The sequence below is a fragment of the Pseudoliparis swirei genome, chromosome 17, assembly GCF_029220125.1.
Source record: "Pseudoliparis swirei isolate HS2019 ecotype Mariana Trench chromosome 17, NWPU_hadal_v1, whole genome shotgun sequence".
Lineage (NCBI taxonomy): Eukaryota > Metazoa > Chordata > Actinopteri > Perciformes > Liparidae > Pseudoliparis > Pseudoliparis swirei.
This window is the reverse complement of record NC_079404.1, coordinates 1,065,431-1,082,786: the sequence shown is the minus strand read 5'-3', so window position 1 is coordinate 1,082,786 and position 17,356 is coordinate 1,065,431. Positions and strand designations below refer to the sequence as shown.

The following is a 17,356-nucleotide window of genomic DNA, read 5'->3' as shown; positions in this document are numbered from 1 at the left end:
TAAATGGATGATAATAAAGAAAGTGCTTGGATAGATAAAAATGTAATTTTTTGTACTAATATAAATGGCTATATTAATGAATAAGACGTATTTATTTTAAAGGGCTTACATGGTCACATACGTGAGGTTATTTGGGTAATTAAACTGCTTTAGTGGTATTAAAAAAGACAGGACGTATTGATTGGTCAACGCGTTTAAGGTGGCGTCACGTGATAAGCGGCCCACGTCAAGCAGGACCACCTTAACAACCCTGGCTCCTCCCCTTCCGGTTGTAGTGGACTTTGGTCAAACTTTTAGACCAAGTGACCAAAAACAAACAAACTGCTTCACCGGGCCGAATTGTTAGCATATATATATATATATTAATATATTAATATAACTGTAATATAAGTGACGTCATGCCGAGGAAGAGGCTCGGCCAGCGCGACGGCTCGACTTCCGCTGCCGGAAGAGTCCCGAGCCCCAGAGTCCGGAAGAGTCCGGAACTAGCGTGAGTCCAGTCCGCCTCACGTCGATCAATGGAGTTACTGGTTTAGATGGTTTCATCACCTGACATGAGTGTGTGTGTGTGTGTGTGTGTGTGTGTGTGTGTGTGTGTGTGTGTGTGTGTGTGTGTGTGTGTGTGTGTGTGTGTGTGTGTGTGTGTGTGTGTGTGTGTGTGTGTGTGTGTGTGTGTGTGTGTGTGTGTGTGTGTGTGTGTGTGTGTGTGTGTGAGAGAGAGTGTAGGTATGTGCATGTGTGTGTGTGTGCGTGAGAGAGAGAGTGTAGGTATGTGTGTGCGTGAGTGAGAGAGAGAGAGTTTAGGTATGTGTGTGTGTGTGTAAGAGAGAGAGTGTAGGTATGTGTGTGTGTGCGTGAGTGAGAGAGAGAGAGTTTAGGTATGTGTGTGTGTAAGAGAGAGAGTGTAGGTATGTGTGTGTGTGTGTGTGTGTGTAAGAGAGAGAGTGTAGGTGTGTGTGTAAGAGAGAGAGTGTAGGTATGTGTGTGTGTGCGTGAGTGAGAGAGAGAGTGTAGGTGTGTCTGTGTAGGAGTGTGTATTTAGGTATGTGTGTGTGAGAGAGAGTGTAGGTATGTGTGTGCGTGAGAGAGAGAGAGTTTAGGTATGTGTGTGTGTAAGAGAGAGAGTAGGTATGTGTGTGTGTGCGTGAGTGAGAGAGAGAGAGTTTAGGTATGTGTGTGTGTGTGTGTGTGTGTGTAAGAGAGAGAGTGTAGGTGTGTGTGTGCGTGAGTGAGAGAGAGAGAGTTTAGGTATGTGTGTGTGTGTGTGTAAGAGAGAGAGTGTAGGTATGTGTGTGTGTGCGTGAGTGAGAGAGAGAGTTTAGGTATGTGTGTGTGTATGAGAGTGAGAGAGAGTTTGTGTGTGTGTGTGAGAGAGAGAGAGAGAGTGTAGGTATGTGTGTGTGTGTGTATGAGAGAGAGAGAGAGTTGGTGTGTGTGTGTGTGTGAGAGAGAGTGTAGGTATGTGTGTGTGTGTGAGTGAGAGAGAGAGAGAGTTGGTGTGTGCATGTAGGTGTGTGTGAGAGACAGACAGACTGTGACCCCCTCTCTCTCTCTCTCTCTCTCTCTCTCTCAGGTCCCGATGGTGGCTGAAAGGAGGCGCGGTGGCCGTCTTTGTCGTCGTCATTTTGTCGCCTTACGCTCAGAGGAAAGTCCCCGAGTTGATCCAGCACCTGGTGTTCTCCCTCAGAGGTGAGTGGGTCCTCTCTCTGTGGGGGAGGTTCTCTCCATCCTCACTGCTCACCACACCTCTCTCTGTGGGGGAGGTTCTCTCCATCCTCACTGCTCACCACACCTCTCTCTGTGGGGGAGGTTCTCTCCATCCTCACTGCTCACCACACCTCTCTCTGTGGGGGAGGTTCTCTCCATCCTCACTGCTCACCACCTCTCTCTCTGTGGGGGAGGTTCTCTCCATCCTCACGCTGCTCACCACACCTCTCTCTGTGGGGGAGGTTCTCTCCATCCTCACTGCTCACCACACCTCTCTCTGTCCCTGCCGGTAGTCAGGGTGCCTTTCTTCGTTGACCTCAGCCGACCCGCGGACCTCTCCCTGAACCACACCGTCAACATGTACCTGACGTCAGAGCGCGGCGTCTCTCTGGGGGTGTGGTGAGTATCGTCTTCAAGTAGATAGAAACAGTTCCTTCGTGACCCGGGGTCAGCTGTGTCTGTCAGCGGTGCGTTCAAGTGTCCTGAACTGTTCAAGGCACACTGTTCCTGAAGCACAAGGCAAAGAGGCTCATGGGAAGGACTCGGCTTGGTACCAGAACACGCTCGGAGACGGGAGTCCAGTGTTCATCTATCTTCATGGGAACACCGGCACGAGGTTTGTTTACGCTTATGTTTATGTTTATGACGCTTATGTTTATGTTTATGAAGGATCCCCATTGGTCGACACCGTATTGGAGACTCTTCTTCCTGGGGTCCAGGCAAAAAAAATTACAATATAATACAAATACATAAAATGCAGTACAGCATGATCAATTATCACAAAAACACTTAGAAAACAACATTTACATTAAAAGTAATTTTTTAAAAATTAAATACCTAAAATAATAACCTAATCTACTATAATTTCCTTTCTGATTATTGCTGCCTTAAGTTTCCTTTTGAAGTCACCTGTATTTGTTGTTAGTCACATGATGAATCACCTGTCTCCGGAGGGGAGACGCTCCACGTGTCTGGGTTTGTTTTAAGACACCTGTGTGACCTCGCATCTCCCCAACAGGGCAGCGACTCATCGGGTGGGAGTGGCCAAGGTGAGTGGTCGCCCCACACACACACACTCACACACTGACGGTCTAATGAAGGTGTGACGTCTGTCTGATGAGCATCAGGCGTTGTGTGCCAACAGCTCCTGAGTGCGCTGGGTTACCACGCGCTGGTGCCGGACTACAGAGGTTGGTGTCGATGTGTTCCTGAGGACTCGCTCCGTACCGACTGTCATACCGCCTCACATCCAGCCAATACATCCGGAGGCACACGCCCCCTGTGGCGTTAAGCACTGTGCCTAATGAGCAGCTTGTTGCAGTCAGAAGACGTTCAGTTTGAGGTCGAGTGCAGGGCTCCCTCTCGTGGCCGCCACCTAGTGGCCACGAGAGGGAGCGTGTGAGTGAGTGGTGCTCGTTGGCAGGGTTCGGAGACTCCACCGGGGAGCCGACTGAAGCCGGCCTGACGACCGACGCCCTCTACTTGTACGACTGGGTCAAAGCCCGCAGCGGCAGCAGCCCGGTGGTCGTCTGGGGACACTCGCTCGGCACCGGGTCAGTAACCAGCGCCTGCACAGCCTCTTCCTCCAGACACTCGAGTCACAGTGATTCGTGCCCCTGTTGTGATGTCTGCTTTGGATGCGCTTGGCGTACTCACCGTAAGTACAGGAGGCTTTTTAAACCTCGATGTGAGAGCCTGCAACGCGTACAGCGGAGCACGAGCTCCACACTCAGAAACACACAGAGCATCAACAGGAAGTCAGCGTGGAGCCAATCATTCCCTGCACACGGCGGCCCGCGCTGACGACCGAGATGATTGAAATGCGCCCGCGGCTCCCGGAGGGAAAGAGGAATCTGCTCCTTCTAAATGTTTGCATGACGCTGCTTTTCTGTGCAGAGTGGCCACGAACGCAGCAGTGAAGCTGAGGGAGCGAGGTGGGTTCACCGCCGACTCATCGAGAGGAGTCTTCACTTCCTCCTGTCGTGTTCCCTCTCTCGTTTCCAGGGGAGGACGTCGCCGCCGTGATGCTGGAGGGAGCGTTCAACAGCGCCCGACAGTCCATCCCGGCCCATCCGTTCACCTGGGTACACCACCCGGCTCCGTTGGTGCTCCATCGCGTCACGCAGAACTCCTCCATGTTGTGTGTTCTGTGTGTTCATAGTACTACTGGACGTTCCCGGGCTTCGGGTTCTTCTTCCCCGAGCCGTGGGCAGACAACAAAGTCGTCTTTCCGACTGAGGAAAAGTACGTTTTCATGAACTCTCCTCATATAAGAGAGTTTATTCTGAAATGATTCAATTCATTTAACCAGCTCTTCACGGCAAAAGCACGGTCAAAATGCCCGGATGTGACTTGATCCTCCCACTTTCCGGAGGATGCATCAGAGCAGAATTGTGCGTACTCTGGCCAGCATATATCCCAGAATGCATTTCACCAGCAACCGGAAACAGTAGCGGAGGAGAAAATAAACTAGTGACAGTTGACTTTATATAAATATTACTGTTGTTGAGTCACGGAATGTCATTTTAGGATGCTTTGTTTATTTGACTGTAAAAAATAATTTACAGTGAATAATTAGAGTAAACCCAGGAGCAAGAACAGCTGATGTGGTGACGTCATCAAGTCAGCTGCTGGTCCAATCGCAGAAAGACCGTCCTCCCGTCCTCTCGTCCTCTCGTCCTCCCGTTCTCCCGTCGTCCCGTTCTCCCGTCCTCTTGTCGTCTCGTCCTCCCGTCCTCTTGTCGTCTCGTCCTCTCGTCGTCTCGTCCTCCCGTCCTCCCGTCGTCTCGTCCTCCCATACTCCGGAGTCTGGACTCCCAAGTCCAGACTCCAAAAGAACACAAGTCTGTACTCGTGTACTTTGAATTGAGAAACGCCGAACTTTCGAAGTTCATCCACAGCCATTGTTCACGACACATACTTCCTGTTCCTTTCACAATAAGAGCCCTGCATCCTTCCAAAGTGCACACTTGAATACAATATAAATATATATACAGTTATATTTAGTCACTTTAATATAATGCAACTTGTATGAAAATATAAGCATGTTACAGTTCTGGCCAGTAAAGTGCAGTAACTTATTCTCACTCTGCAGTTTGAAGAAGATGAGATGTCCCATCCTCTTCCTTCATGCAGAGGACGACCACTTGGTCCCCATCCAGGTCGCTCAGCAGGTATTACAGGCACAGAGACACTTTTCATGTGATTATGAAGGCATCACTGAACGAGTGTTTTCTCTTGGCTTTCCTCTCCCAGATGTACGAGGTGGCAGTGAGCGCCCAGAATGCAGAGCGAGTGCAGCTGGAGTCGTTCTCCGGCTCTCTGGGGTATCTGCACAACGGCTTATACCGGGACCCCCTCCTGCCCGGCATCATCAAGTGGGGAACATTTCACTTATATGCTCAGAGTGATCACACTCTAGCCTGGCAGACTGTATAGACTTCACTTCAACAGCGTGTGTATGTCGCCGTGTCTCCTCTGCAGGAAGCTGGTGCTGTCCTTATGAAGCTGGAGAGGCGACTGAAGGAGGAACAACGTGCAACACGCTCCATTTAGATGTTTCACTCGGTCTTGACGACTGCATGAATGTGTGATTTACTCTAAATATAAATATTTTTTACGAATCAAAAATCTTTGTGTGTCGAACCATCCACGATTCTTTTGGAGCACCTCGGAACCGAATGACTCCGGTGCCTTATGGCTGCAACCTGTCATCAGTCTGTCTTTACAGTCCTCTGTTTCAGAAGAAGAAGAAATCATTTGAGAATCAATGCAAAAGATGTTCGGGCGAACTGATTGTAAAATGATTATTGTTTGTGATTTATATTCTCAATTATCAGAACAAGAAGTAGCAGTTCTCTGTGGGGATGTGAGTTGGGTGAGCCCTTGTTGCAGCAGGTGCCCCCTAGTGGCCATTGTTGAGTGGTGCTAATGCTCGTCTGTAATACTGAATAATGAGTTTGGTAATCTGAGGTTTAAGATGTCTCAGAACAATACAAGGAGAGCAGCTGGGAAATATCTGTGGCTTTAGACAAAATAAATGTGTTAACCACCTCGCACTGCACATCCGACTATATCTGGATTAAAACACAGATTTGCACTTCAGTGGCACTTAAATAGCTCTTACTTATGGTACTTTAGTAGTTCGACTATGTTGAGGAAATGTTACTTCCTGTATTCTTGGTGTTCTTAGTTTGTACTCTAGGTTGAAATGCACTTATTGTAAGTCGCTTTGGATAAAAGCGTCTGCTAAATGACATGTAATGTAATAACATCCAGAGATGTGTCGGGGTCTCATTGCTGCCTCACTCCAATTAATGTGGCGACTGCCTGTGTCTACATTGCATCGGGTCTGTCGGTCACTTTTATTCCAAGGAAACTCAGATTAATATCCTGGTCTCATGAGAAAACACTCAGGAGCAGATCTCCACCTTGCATAGTTGCGTTAAAGTTGCCATGAAGCAACTGTTCTAGAACCAAAGGACGCCTGCAGTGATAAAGAGTTACACACGTTCTTCTAAAGGTACTTGATTATTATTCGGATATTATAAAGATTTTCTTTTTCAAATCTCTTTAGAATTTAAAATGCAGTTAAACACCACTTCTCCTGAGATGCTGAGTGACATTTTCAAAACGTAAGAGCATGTGTAAACAGTCAAGGAAGCCGGATCTGTCTCCTCTTGAAGACTCTGGCCACTGATGTAGTTCAGATAAGAGAAAACACAACCAATTATATTAATGACTCATAAGCCTGCAAATGTCCCTGTGGTATATATATATATATAAATGTATATATATAAATGTATATATACACATATATACATAAATGTATATATATATATGTATACATAAATAAAAGTATATATATACATATATATATATAAAATCAATAATCCATGTATTAATAAGATCCCTGTGGCAGGTAGGTTTATTAAATAATCAGCACTGTTCTCACAGGAGCATCGGAATGTGCTCCAAACACATGGAGTGAGTGGTTTAGGAGGTCGTGAGAGCTTTTACCTGCACATTAAATAAAGGTGAGAAGTTGTCTAACAGGCTCGGCACGAGGCCTCCTCGGTCAGGATGCACAGGTCTGTCAAAAAGTGAGCGGAGCTCCGGTCCTGGCAGTCGGATGACGTGGCTGAAGGTTGCCGACTATGCGCCCGACGGAGTTGTTTTACTCACCGTTCGATGCATCGCTTTCCCCCTGCGACTGGAGGATGGGAGCCACGTGACTCGATTCAGCCAATCGGACGCGCGCGCGATGTACGCGCCCGCGTAGCGCCTTACGCCATATGCGTACGGAGAGCATCCCTAAAACTGCCTCTGTCATACAACCAGGAAGAAGGTGGTATAGCCCTGCGAAGCTAACAGCCCCAATCTTCCTGCACACTTTATCCGAATAACAATGGCATCCTCCCGGTGGAAGGTGGCGGCGGCCGCGCTGCTCGCCTTCGCGGGCTCTTTGCTACGCGTGGACGCGGATGAGCACGAGCACACGGTAAGACGGCGGCTGGAGAGGCCGACTGAGAAAAAGGGGGAGCCTTGAAAATAATGGACGTTTGTGCTTCAGTGTAACGAAGCTAGCTGTAGCTGCGACGGCTAACGAGCACCAGAGAACTGGCTCGCGGACGAGCCCGACTCGGCCCGGGTGGGCTGTGTCTCGGTACCCGGCGGGCCAGCGGACCCACGCGGCGTCACGTAGCCGCTCGCTTGTTCTCGCTCATCGGCCTCAGTGCTTATGGCGAACGTGAAGCCTGTTAGCTCGTTAGCTCGTTAGCACGGTAGCTTCCTCTGGGCACCAGCGGACGCTACCGTGAGGCTAGCTGCTCGCGTCAGTCAGTTACTCGGGTAGCTTTTAAACGACATTTAAACTACTTCCGTCACGGATGTTCAGTCAATCCAGACCGACAGGCTCACCCGACGAGAAGCGGCTGTAGACGTCGAGGCCTCTCGGCTTCCGTCTGTACGAGACTCCGATGCCCTAATTATAGATGTGGACACTTAATGAGTGTTATGGGCCCCATGGCCCCTCCACTAGTGTTATGGGCCCCATGGCCTCTTCACTAGTGTTATGGGTCCCATGGCCTCTTCACTAGTGTTATCGGCCCCATGGCCCCTTCACTAGTGTTATGGGCCCCATGGCCCTCCACTAGTGTTATGGGCCCCATGGCCCTCCACTAGTGTTATGGGTCCCATGGCCCCTCCACTAGTGTTATGGGCCCCATGGCCCTCCACTAGTGTTATGGGCCCCATGGCCCTCCACTAGTGTTATCGGCCCCATGGCCCCTCCACTAGTGTTATGGGCCCCATGGCCCCTCCACTAGTGTTATGGGCCCCATGGCCCCTCCACTAGTGTTATGGGCCCCATGGCCCCTCCACTAGTGTTATGGGTCCCATGGCCCCTTTACTAGTGTTATGGGTCCCATGGCCCCTCCACTAGTGTTATGGGTCCCATGGCCCCTTTACTAGTGTTATGGGTCCCATGGCCCCTTCACTAGTGTTATCGGCCCCATGGCCCCTCCACTAGTGTTATGGGTCCCATGGCCCCTTTACTAGTGTTATGGGCCCCATGGCCCCTCCACTAGTGTTATGGGTCCCATGGCCTCTTCACTAGTGTTATGGGCCCCATGGCCCCTTCACTAGTGTTATCGGCCCCATGGCCCCTCCACTAGTGTTATGGGTCCCATGGCCCCTTTACTAGTGTTATGGGCCCCATGGCCCCTCCACTAGTGTTATGGGTCCCATGGCCCCTCCACTAGTGTTATGGGCCCCATGGCCCCTCCACTAGTGTTATGGGCCCCATGGCCCCTCCACTAGTGTTATTGGCCCCTCCACTAGTGTTATTGGCCCCTCCACTAGTGTTATTGGCCCCTCCACTAGTGTTATTGGCCCCTCCACTAGTGTTATGGGCCCCATGGCCCCTCCACTAGTGTTATGGGCCCCATGGCCCCTCCACTAGTGTTATGGGTCCCATGGCCTCTTCACTAGTGTTATCGGCCCCATGGCCCCTCCACTAGTGTTATGGGTCCCATGGCCTCTCCACTAGTGTTATGGGTCCCATGGCCCCTTCACTAGTGTTATGGGCCCCATGGCCCCTCCACTAGTGTTATGGGTCCCATGGCCTCTTCACTAGTGTTATCGGCCCCATGGCCTCTCCACTAGTGTTATCGGCCCCATGGCCCCTCCACTAGTGTTATGGGCCCCATGGCCCCTCCACTAGTGCTATAGGCTCTAGGGCCCCTTTACTAGTGCCATGGGCTCTATGGGCTCTCTCACTATAAGTTAAGTGTAACTTCTCTAAAGAAAACTGGCTTCCCGTTGCTCACAGCTCATTTCATGTTTGCATGGATTTGAATGCAGTGATGATGTCATCATGTGGTGATGTCATCATGTGGTGATGTCATCATTGCACGTTATTTTAAACTAACTTTCCCGCATGCCAGATGCCTGGGATGTGAACCCAGCGGCGCTTTGCATTGCTGGTTTTCACATGAGCCCCCCCCTCTGTTTGCAGTACACAGATAAAGAGGAGGTGGTCTTATGGATGAACACCGTGGGGCCGTACCACAACCGGCAGGAGACCTACAAGTACTTCTCTCTGCCCTTCTGCGCGGGCTCCAAGAAGACCATCAGCCATTACCACGAGACTCTGGGAGAAGCTCTGCAGGGAGTGGAGCTGGAGTTCAGCGGCCTGGACATCAAGTTCAAAGGTGACCTTCTGACTGCCTGGCACTCGTCCCTGTGGGGTTGTTCTTATGCTACACCTGACTTTCTGACACCTTTTTATTTTGTTTTTTAAAGATGAAGTCATGCAGACGACGTACTGTGAAATCGACCTGGACAAAGCCAAACGGGACGCCTTCGTCTACGCCATAAAGAACCACTACTGGTACCAGATGTATATAGACGACCTGCCCATCTGGGGTGAGTGGGTCTTCGTGTATTTAAAACAGACCTCTTGGACCTCAGTGGGCCCTGAATGCACCGCTGTGTCCTCAGCCTTCCTGCACAGTGTCGTGTTGCCGCCTTGTTTCCTGGTTCAGTCCTTCACTTCCTGTCTGTCCGTCACAGCTTCCTCTGCAGTGAAGCCGGCTCCTCGTGCTTCGCGGTGTTCGTCTTGATGTTGACGTGAAACCAGTTGTTGTTGTTCAGGGTTCATCTCACGCGCCGTAACGATGCGCTCCCCTCAGCTCTTTGCTCTGAATCGGTTGCTCTTGTTTAACGACTGTCTTCAGTTGTTGTTGTTGTTAGCTGTAGATAGTGGTTTCTCAGCATACATCCAACTACACGGAACTGATCATGAAGATGTTCTGCTGGGCTCACTAAACAATGTGATTGTGATGCACTGATATGGTTATTTTTTATCTGAATGCAGCGTGGCAGAGGTGTGTGTGAGCACTTCCAGCCCTTCCTCCAGTGTTCTGAGCAGAAGGAGAAGGAGCTGTTGGCTGAGAGCCGGTCGTCCTTTGATAAGAAGCGTTATTAAAGAGCCTTCACAGACTCAGGATGTAGGACAACTTCCACACCTGGTACAGGTGTGCCACGCCTACCGTTGCTCAAACATGATGATGTTGGTAGTGGGTGGGTCTCAATCCCAATGAATAAATATAGACTTTAACCTCGTGTCCGGTTTGGCGGCGTGGTTACGGAACCGGTGAGCTCAGCGTGGGGTTGGGTCAGGGTTCCTTCAGAGAACCTGGAATTAGCATTCTTCAAAGCAGATGACCCGTGAGCGTAGACGCTGGGCTTCATGGAGAACCTTCTTGTTGGTGCCACAAGGGATTGACTTCTAGATGATCTTTTTAATGATGAGTTGTTTCCATGCAGTGGAGAAAGTAGAGGATACATGTGCAGCATGCAGACTTGGAATGCGAGCCAGTCGGGCTATATTAAGAGCCACTGAGTGGAGGCTACGGTGGCCATCGAGGCCCAAACTTTGAGAATCGTTGAAGCCCCAAAGACCGAGTTCTGTTCCGAAGTAGCCAACTCTCAACCGTGTGTTTGCCCGCTGCCTTGAAGAGCCGTGCTCTAATCCAATGTTCATTTGAAACCAGGTATTGTTGGGGAGGCGGATGAAAACGGAGAAGACCATTACCTGTGGACCTACAAGAAACTGGAGATCGGCTACAACGGCAACAGAATCGTAGACGTTAACCTGACCAGCGAAGGCAAAGTCCGACTGGTGCCCAACACCAGGATTGCGATGTCCTACTCGGTGAGTCCTGAGCGGCCCTCGTGGTCCTGTTCTACCTGCCTCGCGGTCTCAGGCTCGTATAAACCTGTCGCCCTCTCCGCCCATAGGTGAAGTGGAAGAAGTCCGACGTCACGTTCGAAGACCGCTTTGACAAGTACCTCGATCCGTCCTTCTTCCAGCACCGGGTGAGCAGATGGCTGCACGCTGCGAGCGTCTAGAGCGGATTGTTGTAGCGGCGCTGCTGAGCCTCCTGCCTCGGCCAATAAGACGTCATTACTGGTCTGCTAACTTCAGGACGACTATCTGACTTTACCTGGCGAACTAAAGGGAGTTTGGCATCCACACCTGCCGGTGGATGTTCCTGCCCCCACTAGTGCAGATGAGAACACGTGTTCTACAAACCAGTAAATACCTGGAAGTATCCGGAGTAATGCATCTAGTACTTAAGTTTTCATACCGCTAAATAGTTAATTTGTTTTACTGAAGCTTTTATTATTTATGACACGAGTCCAAACCAGACTAACTGTGTTTACCTCCATGCTTTAGATCCACTGGTTCTCCATCTTCAACTCCTTCATGATGGTGATCTTCTTGGTGGGCCTGGTGTCCATGATCCTGATGAGGACGCTCAGAAAGGACTACGCCAGATACAGCAAAGAGGAGGAGATGGACGACATGGTGCGTGTTTTAAAACCTGCTTTGCAGTTTGTGCTTGAACGTGTTTTTATTTGCTAAATGTAAAAGTGTGAGTTTGATTTAAATCTTCGTTTTTTTGTCCTCTAATGTTTTCTTTTAATTTTAGTTAAGCCTTCATTATCTTTTTCTAGTCTTTTTTCTTCTTCTTTCTCTTTGTACTTGAGCTCAAGTGACAGGCAGTGAGTTTATGCCGTGCAAGAACTTTTGCATTTACTTATTTTAACTTCTCCTGTTTGATGTGCTCATCAGGACCGAGACCTGGGAGACGAGTACGGCTGGAAGCAGGTCCACGGAGACGTGTTCCGGCCGTCCAGCCACCCTCTGATCTTCTCCTCGCTCATCGGCTCCGGCTGCCAGATCTTCTCCGTCTCCTTCATCGTCATCATGGTGGCGATGGTGGAGGATCTGTACACAGAGTGAGTGGCTGGCGTTGACCGGCCGGTTCCTGGTCGGGTACCGGCTTCCATCTAATATCAATCTAATGCTTTTATGGCGCCGAAGTGTACCATAGTCGTATATTCATGTGTTTTCGTCGTGTCCGGTGAAATCTAAGTTTTTATTAATTGTAGCTTAAAACACAGAAGAAGCCGGTTTGAGAGTAAAGAGCTCTGACGGTGCAGCAGGCGTCACATGACTGGTTTCTCTCTGCAGGAGAGGCTCCATGCTGAGCACCGCCATCTTCGTGTATGCTGCCACCTCCCCCGTCAACGGCTACTTCGGGGGAAGCTTGTACGCCAAACAAGGAGGTAATAAAACATGTACGGTCGCTGTGTATGTTATATATCTCTGTTTATGGCCGACAGCCCGTCTCCCACAAGGTCGTAACGGTGTTTGATTTGTCTGACGGTGCAGGCAGGAGATGGATCAAGCAGATGTTCATCGGGGCCTTCTTGATCCCGGCCATGGTGTGCGGCACCGCCTTCTTCATCAACTTCATCGCCATCTACTACCACGCCTCCAGAGCCATCCCCTTCGGCACCATGGTGGGTCTGAAGTCATTTAAAGAGTGTAGAAAGTATTCAGTTTGAACTGCATCTCGCCCGGTGGAGGCTCCTGAAGATGAGCTTCATCTGAAGAGCATTTAAAGCAGATCACATCCCATAAGACACAGTCCACATGAAGGACAACGGAGGTCAAGGATTTCCAGAGAAACTGCTCGGCTGCTTTTTTTTGCAAACATCTGTTTCTGGGCTCTAGGAGTTCTGAGAGTTGTGTTATTATGGTCTGTCGGTGCAACATAAGATCTGAAGTGACAGGAAGCAAACGGCATCCATCCGGCTTGTTGTTTCAACATACGGGAAAAGACCCGGGTCACTTTACTCATATTTAATAAGCACTAGCCTGGATGTGTAGTCGTGGTCCCTCTGAGTCGATGAGCCCTCGCCTGGATCAGGATGTGAAGATGAATCTGGAGATCCAGTTACTCTATCAGCCGTCACCCAGGGCCACGTATCAGAGCTCCGCCGGGCCTCGTGGACGAGGGCCGCGGGTTTGATCCCCGAGTTCCGGCTCAGATCACTGGAGACGTTCTTTGACTAAATACCATGTTGGTGTCCCAGCATGTTGACGAGCCCAACGGACTCGTTTCATTGGGCAGCGAGGTTATGGGGGAGGAGACGGTTTCACTGGCTGTTGGAACAAGAGTTTGTTTGAAAATTATTTTAGAGCAGCCGCGGTTCTCAAGAGCAGAGAACGCTTTGACTGGCTGGCGGACGCCTCCTCACCCCGCTGACCCCTCAGTGAGCCGCCCGTCAAACACTGTCCAGTGGTTCTGGGTCACGATGCATCTGGGGTCACACTAGAGATCCTCCAACAATCCAACTGAAGGCCTTTGAGGAGCTGAACTCTGACCCTCCACATTCATCATGTTGTTGTTGTTGTTGTGCAGGTGGCCGTCTGCTCCATCTGCTTCTTCGTCATTCTGCCTCTGAACCTCGTGGGAACGATTCTCGGGAGGAATCTGTCTGGACAGCCGAACTTCCCCTGCCGAGTGAACGCCGTGCCGAGACCCATCCCGGAGAAGAAATGGTACGTGTGGCACAGGACGGGCCGGTTCCGTCTCTCCGTCTCCGGGCCGGTTCCGTCTCTACGTCTCCGGGTCGGTTCCGTCTCTCCGTCTCCGGGCCGGTTCCGTCTCTCCGTCTCCGGGTCGGTTCCGTCTCCGGGCTGGTTCCGTCTCTCCGTCTCCGGGTCAGTTCCGTCTCTACGTCTCCGGGTCGGTTCCGTCTCTCCGTCTCCGGACTGGTTCCGTCTCTACGTCTCCGGGTCGGTTCCGTCTCTACGTCTCCGGGTCGGTTCCGTCTCTCCGTCTCCGGGTCGGTTCCGTCTCTACGTCTCCGGGTCGGTTCCGTCTCTACGTCTCCGGGTGTGGTAAATGTGTCACTGAGTCTGAAAGGCTCGTGGTACAGTATTCAAAGATGCCACTGAAACCCTTGTTGTTGTTGTTTGTCCTCCTCGCTCTGCAGAGTTCTGTAATGCCACATTCTTGCCTTGCAGGTTCATGGAACCAGCCGTCATCGTCTGCCTCGGAGGGATCCTTCCATTCGGCTCCATCTTCATTGAAATGTAGGTCTGGGCTGGAAGACTGAGCGTGTTGTTGTTGTTGTTGTTTGAGGTCGCTGGCATGTGTTATGCTCTTCGTCTTCAGGTACTTCATCTTCACGTCCTTTTGGGCCTACAAGATCTACTACGTGTACGGCTTCATGATGCTGGTCCTGGTCATCCTGTGCATCGTCACCGTGTGCGTCACCATCGTGTGCACGTACTTCTTGCTCAACGCCGAGGACTACAGATGGTGAGGTCACCGTGAACGCCATGTCTGCATGACCTTTAGTGAGGACTACAGATGGTGAGGTCACAGTCAACGCCATGTCTGCATGACCTTTAGTGACCTTGAGTGAGGACTACAGATGGTGAGGTCACATCATGTCTTCATGACCTTTAGTGAGGTCACAGATGGTGAGGTCACATCATGTCTTCATGACCTTTAGTGACCTTTAGTGAGGTCACAGATGGTGAGGTCACATCATGACCTTTAGTGACCTTTAGTGAGGTCACAGTTAACGCCGTGTCTTCATGACCTGTAGTGACCTTTAGGTAGGACTACAGGTGGTGAGGTCACATGTCTTTTTGACCTTTAGTGACCTTTAGTCGTGTGGAATGACTTACTCAGGCTCATGTTGGAGTGACTTTACTCGGCTCATGTCTGACCCAGGCAGTGGCAGTCTGCTCAGCCTCCTGGCGGTCTACGTCTACATGTACTCCTTTTACTACTACTTCTTCAAAACCAAGTGAGTCTGAAGTACTCACAGGATCATGTGTGGCTCTGCTCATGGCTCTGTTGTTTACTCAGGATCATGTGTCCAGAGTCCTTCTACTTTAGGATCATGTGTGAGTCATTAATACTTATAGGATCATGTGTGAGTCATTAATACTCATAGGATCATGTGTGAGTCATTAATACTCATAGGATCATGTGTGAGTCATTAATACTTATAGGATCATGTGTGAGTCATTAATACTTATAGGATCATGTGTGAGTCATTAATACTTATAGGATCATGTGTGAGTCATTAATACTCATAGGATCATGTGTGAGTCATTAATACTCATAGGATCATGTGTGAGTCATTAATACTCATAGGATCATGTGTGAGTCATTAATACTCATAGGATCATGTGTGAGTCATTAATACTCATAGGATCATGTGTGAGTCATTAATACTCATAGGATCATGTGTGAGTCATTAATACTCATAGGATCATGTGTGAGTCATTAATACTCAAAGGATCATGTGAGTCATTAATACTCATAGGATCATGTGTGAGTCATTAATACTCATAGGATCATGTGTGAGTCATTAATACTCATAGGATCATGTGTGAGTCATTAATACTTATAGGATCATGTGAGTCATTAATACTCATAGGATCATGTGTGAGTCATTAATACTTATAGGATCATGTGAGTCATTAATACTCATAGGATCATGTGTGAGTCATTAATACTCATAGGATCATGTGTGAGTCATTAATACTCATAGGATCATGTGAGTCATTAATACTCATAGGATCATGTGTGAGTCATTAATACTCATAGGATCATGTGTGAGTCATTAATACTCATAGGATCATGTGAGTCATTAATACTCATAGGATCATGTGTGAGTCATTAATACTCATAGGATCATGTGTGGTGAGTCATTAATACTCATAGGATCATGTGTGGTGAGTCATTAATACTCATAGGATCATGTGTGAGTCATTAATACTCATAGGATCATGTGAGTCATTAATACTCATAGGATCATGTGAGTCATTAATACTCATAGGATCATGTGTCATTAATACTCATAGGATCATGTGTCATTAATACTCATAGGATCGTGTGAGTCATTAATACGCAAAGGATCATGTGTGAGTCATTAATACTTATAGGATCATGTGAGTCATTAATACTCATAGGATCATGTGAGTCATTAATACTTATAGGATCATGTGAGTCATTAATACTCATAGGATCATGTGAGTCATTAATACTTATAGGATCATGTGTGTCATTAATACTCATAGGATCATGTGTCATTAATACTCATAGGATCATGTGTCATTAATACTCATAGGATCATGTGTCATTAATACTCATAGGATCATGTGTCATTAATACTCATAGGATCATGTGAGTCATTAATACTCATAGGATCATGTGTGTCATTAATACTTATAGGATCATGTGTGTCATTAATACTTATAGGATCATGTGTGAGTCATTACTCATAGGATCATGTGAGTCATTAATACTTATAGGATCATGTGAGTCATTAATACTCATAGGATCATGTGTGAGTCATTAATACTCATAGGATCATGTGTGAGTCATTAATACTCATAGGATCATGTGAGTCATTAATACTCATAGGATCATGTGTGAGTCATTAATACTTATAGAATCATGTGAGTCATTAATACTTATAGGATCATGTGAGTCATTAATACTTATAGGATCATGTGTGAGTCATTAATACTCATAGGATCATGTGTGAGTCATTAATACTTATAGGATCATGTGTGAGTCATTAATACTTATAGGATCATGTGTGAGTCATTAATACTCATAGGATCATGTGTGAGTCATTAATAATCATAGGATCATGTGTCATTAATACTCATAGGATCATGTGTGAGTCATTAATACTCATAGGATCATGTGTGAGTCATTAATACTTATAGGATCATGTGAGTCATTAATACTCATAGGATCATGTGTGAGTCATTAATACTCATAGGATCATGTGAGTCATTAATACTCATAGGATCATGTGTGAGTCATTAATACTTATAGGATCATGTGAGTCATTAATAATCATAGGATCATGTGAGTCATTAATACTTATAGGATCATGTGTGAGTCATTAATACTCATAGGATCATGTGTGAGTCATTAATACTCATAGGATCATGTGTGAGTCATTAATACTCATAGGATCATGTGAGTCATTAATACTCATAGGATCATGTGTGAGTCATTAATACTCATAGGATCATGAGAGTCATTAATACTCATAGGATCATGTGAGTCATTAATACTCATAGGATCATGTGTGAGTCATTAATACTCATAGGATCATGAGAGTCATTAATACTCATAGGATCATGTGAGTCATTAATACTCATAGGATCATGTGAGTCATTAATACTCATAGGATCATGTGAGTCATTAATACTCATAGGATCATGTGTGAGTCATTAATACTCATA

General features: G+C 48.0%; 2 protein-coding genes across 3 annotated transcripts in view; both read left to right on the top strand.

Moving 5' to 3' along the window:
• Nucleotides 1–271: 271 nt before the first annotated feature.
• Nucleotides 272–5,770, top strand: si:ch211-117n7.7 (Monoacylglycerol lipase ABHD12-like). 2 transcript variants are annotated; one of them, XM_056436049.1, is made up of 13 exons: nucleotides 272–490; nucleotides 1,574–1,689; nucleotides 2,001–2,106; nucleotides 2,204–2,323; nucleotides 2,726–2,756; nucleotides 2,852–2,897; nucleotides 3,131–3,260; nucleotides 3,604–3,641; nucleotides 3,712–3,791; nucleotides 3,869–3,951; nucleotides 4,802–4,880; nucleotides 4,963–5,084; nucleotides 5,161–5,770. In XM_056436049.1, the coding sequence occupies exons 1-13, from the start codon at nucleotides 399–401 to the stop codon at nucleotides 5,210–5,212; spliced, it is 1,095 nt and encodes a 364-aa protein (XP_056292024.1). In that variant the 5' UTR covers nucleotides 272–398; the 3' UTR covers nucleotides 5,213–5,770. The 2 variants fall into 2 exon arrangements, with proteins under 2 accessions (XP_056292024.1, XP_056292025.1); XM_056436050.1 differs by having other exon boundaries at nucleotides 274–490; nucleotides 5,191–5,770.
• Nucleotides 5,771–7,040: 1,270 nt separating this feature from the next.
• Nucleotides 7,041–17,356, top strand: part of tm9sf3 (transmembrane 9 superfamily member 3) — a 200,317-nt gene continuing 190,001 nt past the window's right edge. The window contains exons 1-12 of the mRNA XM_056436187.1: nucleotides 7,041–7,207; nucleotides 9,224–9,419; nucleotides 9,511–9,633; nucleotides 10,764–10,924; nucleotides 11,011–11,088; nucleotides 11,450–11,581; nucleotides 11,849–12,015; nucleotides 12,251–12,345; nucleotides 12,452–12,582; nucleotides 13,488–13,627; nucleotides 14,096–14,164; nucleotides 14,247–14,394. Coding sequence (XP_056292162.1) covers nucleotides 7,115–7,207; nucleotides 9,224–9,419; nucleotides 9,511–9,633; nucleotides 10,764–10,924; nucleotides 11,011–11,088; nucleotides 11,450–11,581; nucleotides 11,849–12,015; nucleotides 12,251–12,345; nucleotides 12,452–12,582; nucleotides 13,488–13,627; nucleotides 14,096–14,164; nucleotides 14,247–14,394 — 1,533 coding nt within the window. The 5' untranslated portion in view covers nucleotides 7,041–7,114. The remainder of the gene's footprint in view (nucleotides 7,208–9,223; nucleotides 9,420–9,510; nucleotides 9,634–10,763; nucleotides 10,925–11,010; nucleotides 11,089–11,449; nucleotides 11,582–11,848; nucleotides 12,016–12,250; nucleotides 12,346–12,451; nucleotides 12,583–13,487; nucleotides 13,628–14,095; nucleotides 14,165–14,246; nucleotides 14,395–17,356) is intronic.

Bases quoted from the DNA above. Each gene is read 5' to 3' on its own strand.
- si:ch211-117n7.7 (XM_056436049.1), top strand. From the start codon at position 399: ATGCCGAGGAAGAGGCTCGGCCAGCGCGACGGCTCGACTTCCGCTGCC. The intron at 491-1,573 runs GTGAGTCCAGTC...TCTCTCTCTCAG, and splicing joins CGGAAGAGTCCGGAACTAGC to GTCCCGATGGTGGCTGAAAG. The intron at 5,085-5,160 runs GTGGGGAACATT...TCACTTCAACAG, and splicing joins CTCCTGCCCGGCATCATCAA to CGTGTGTATGTCGCCGTGTC.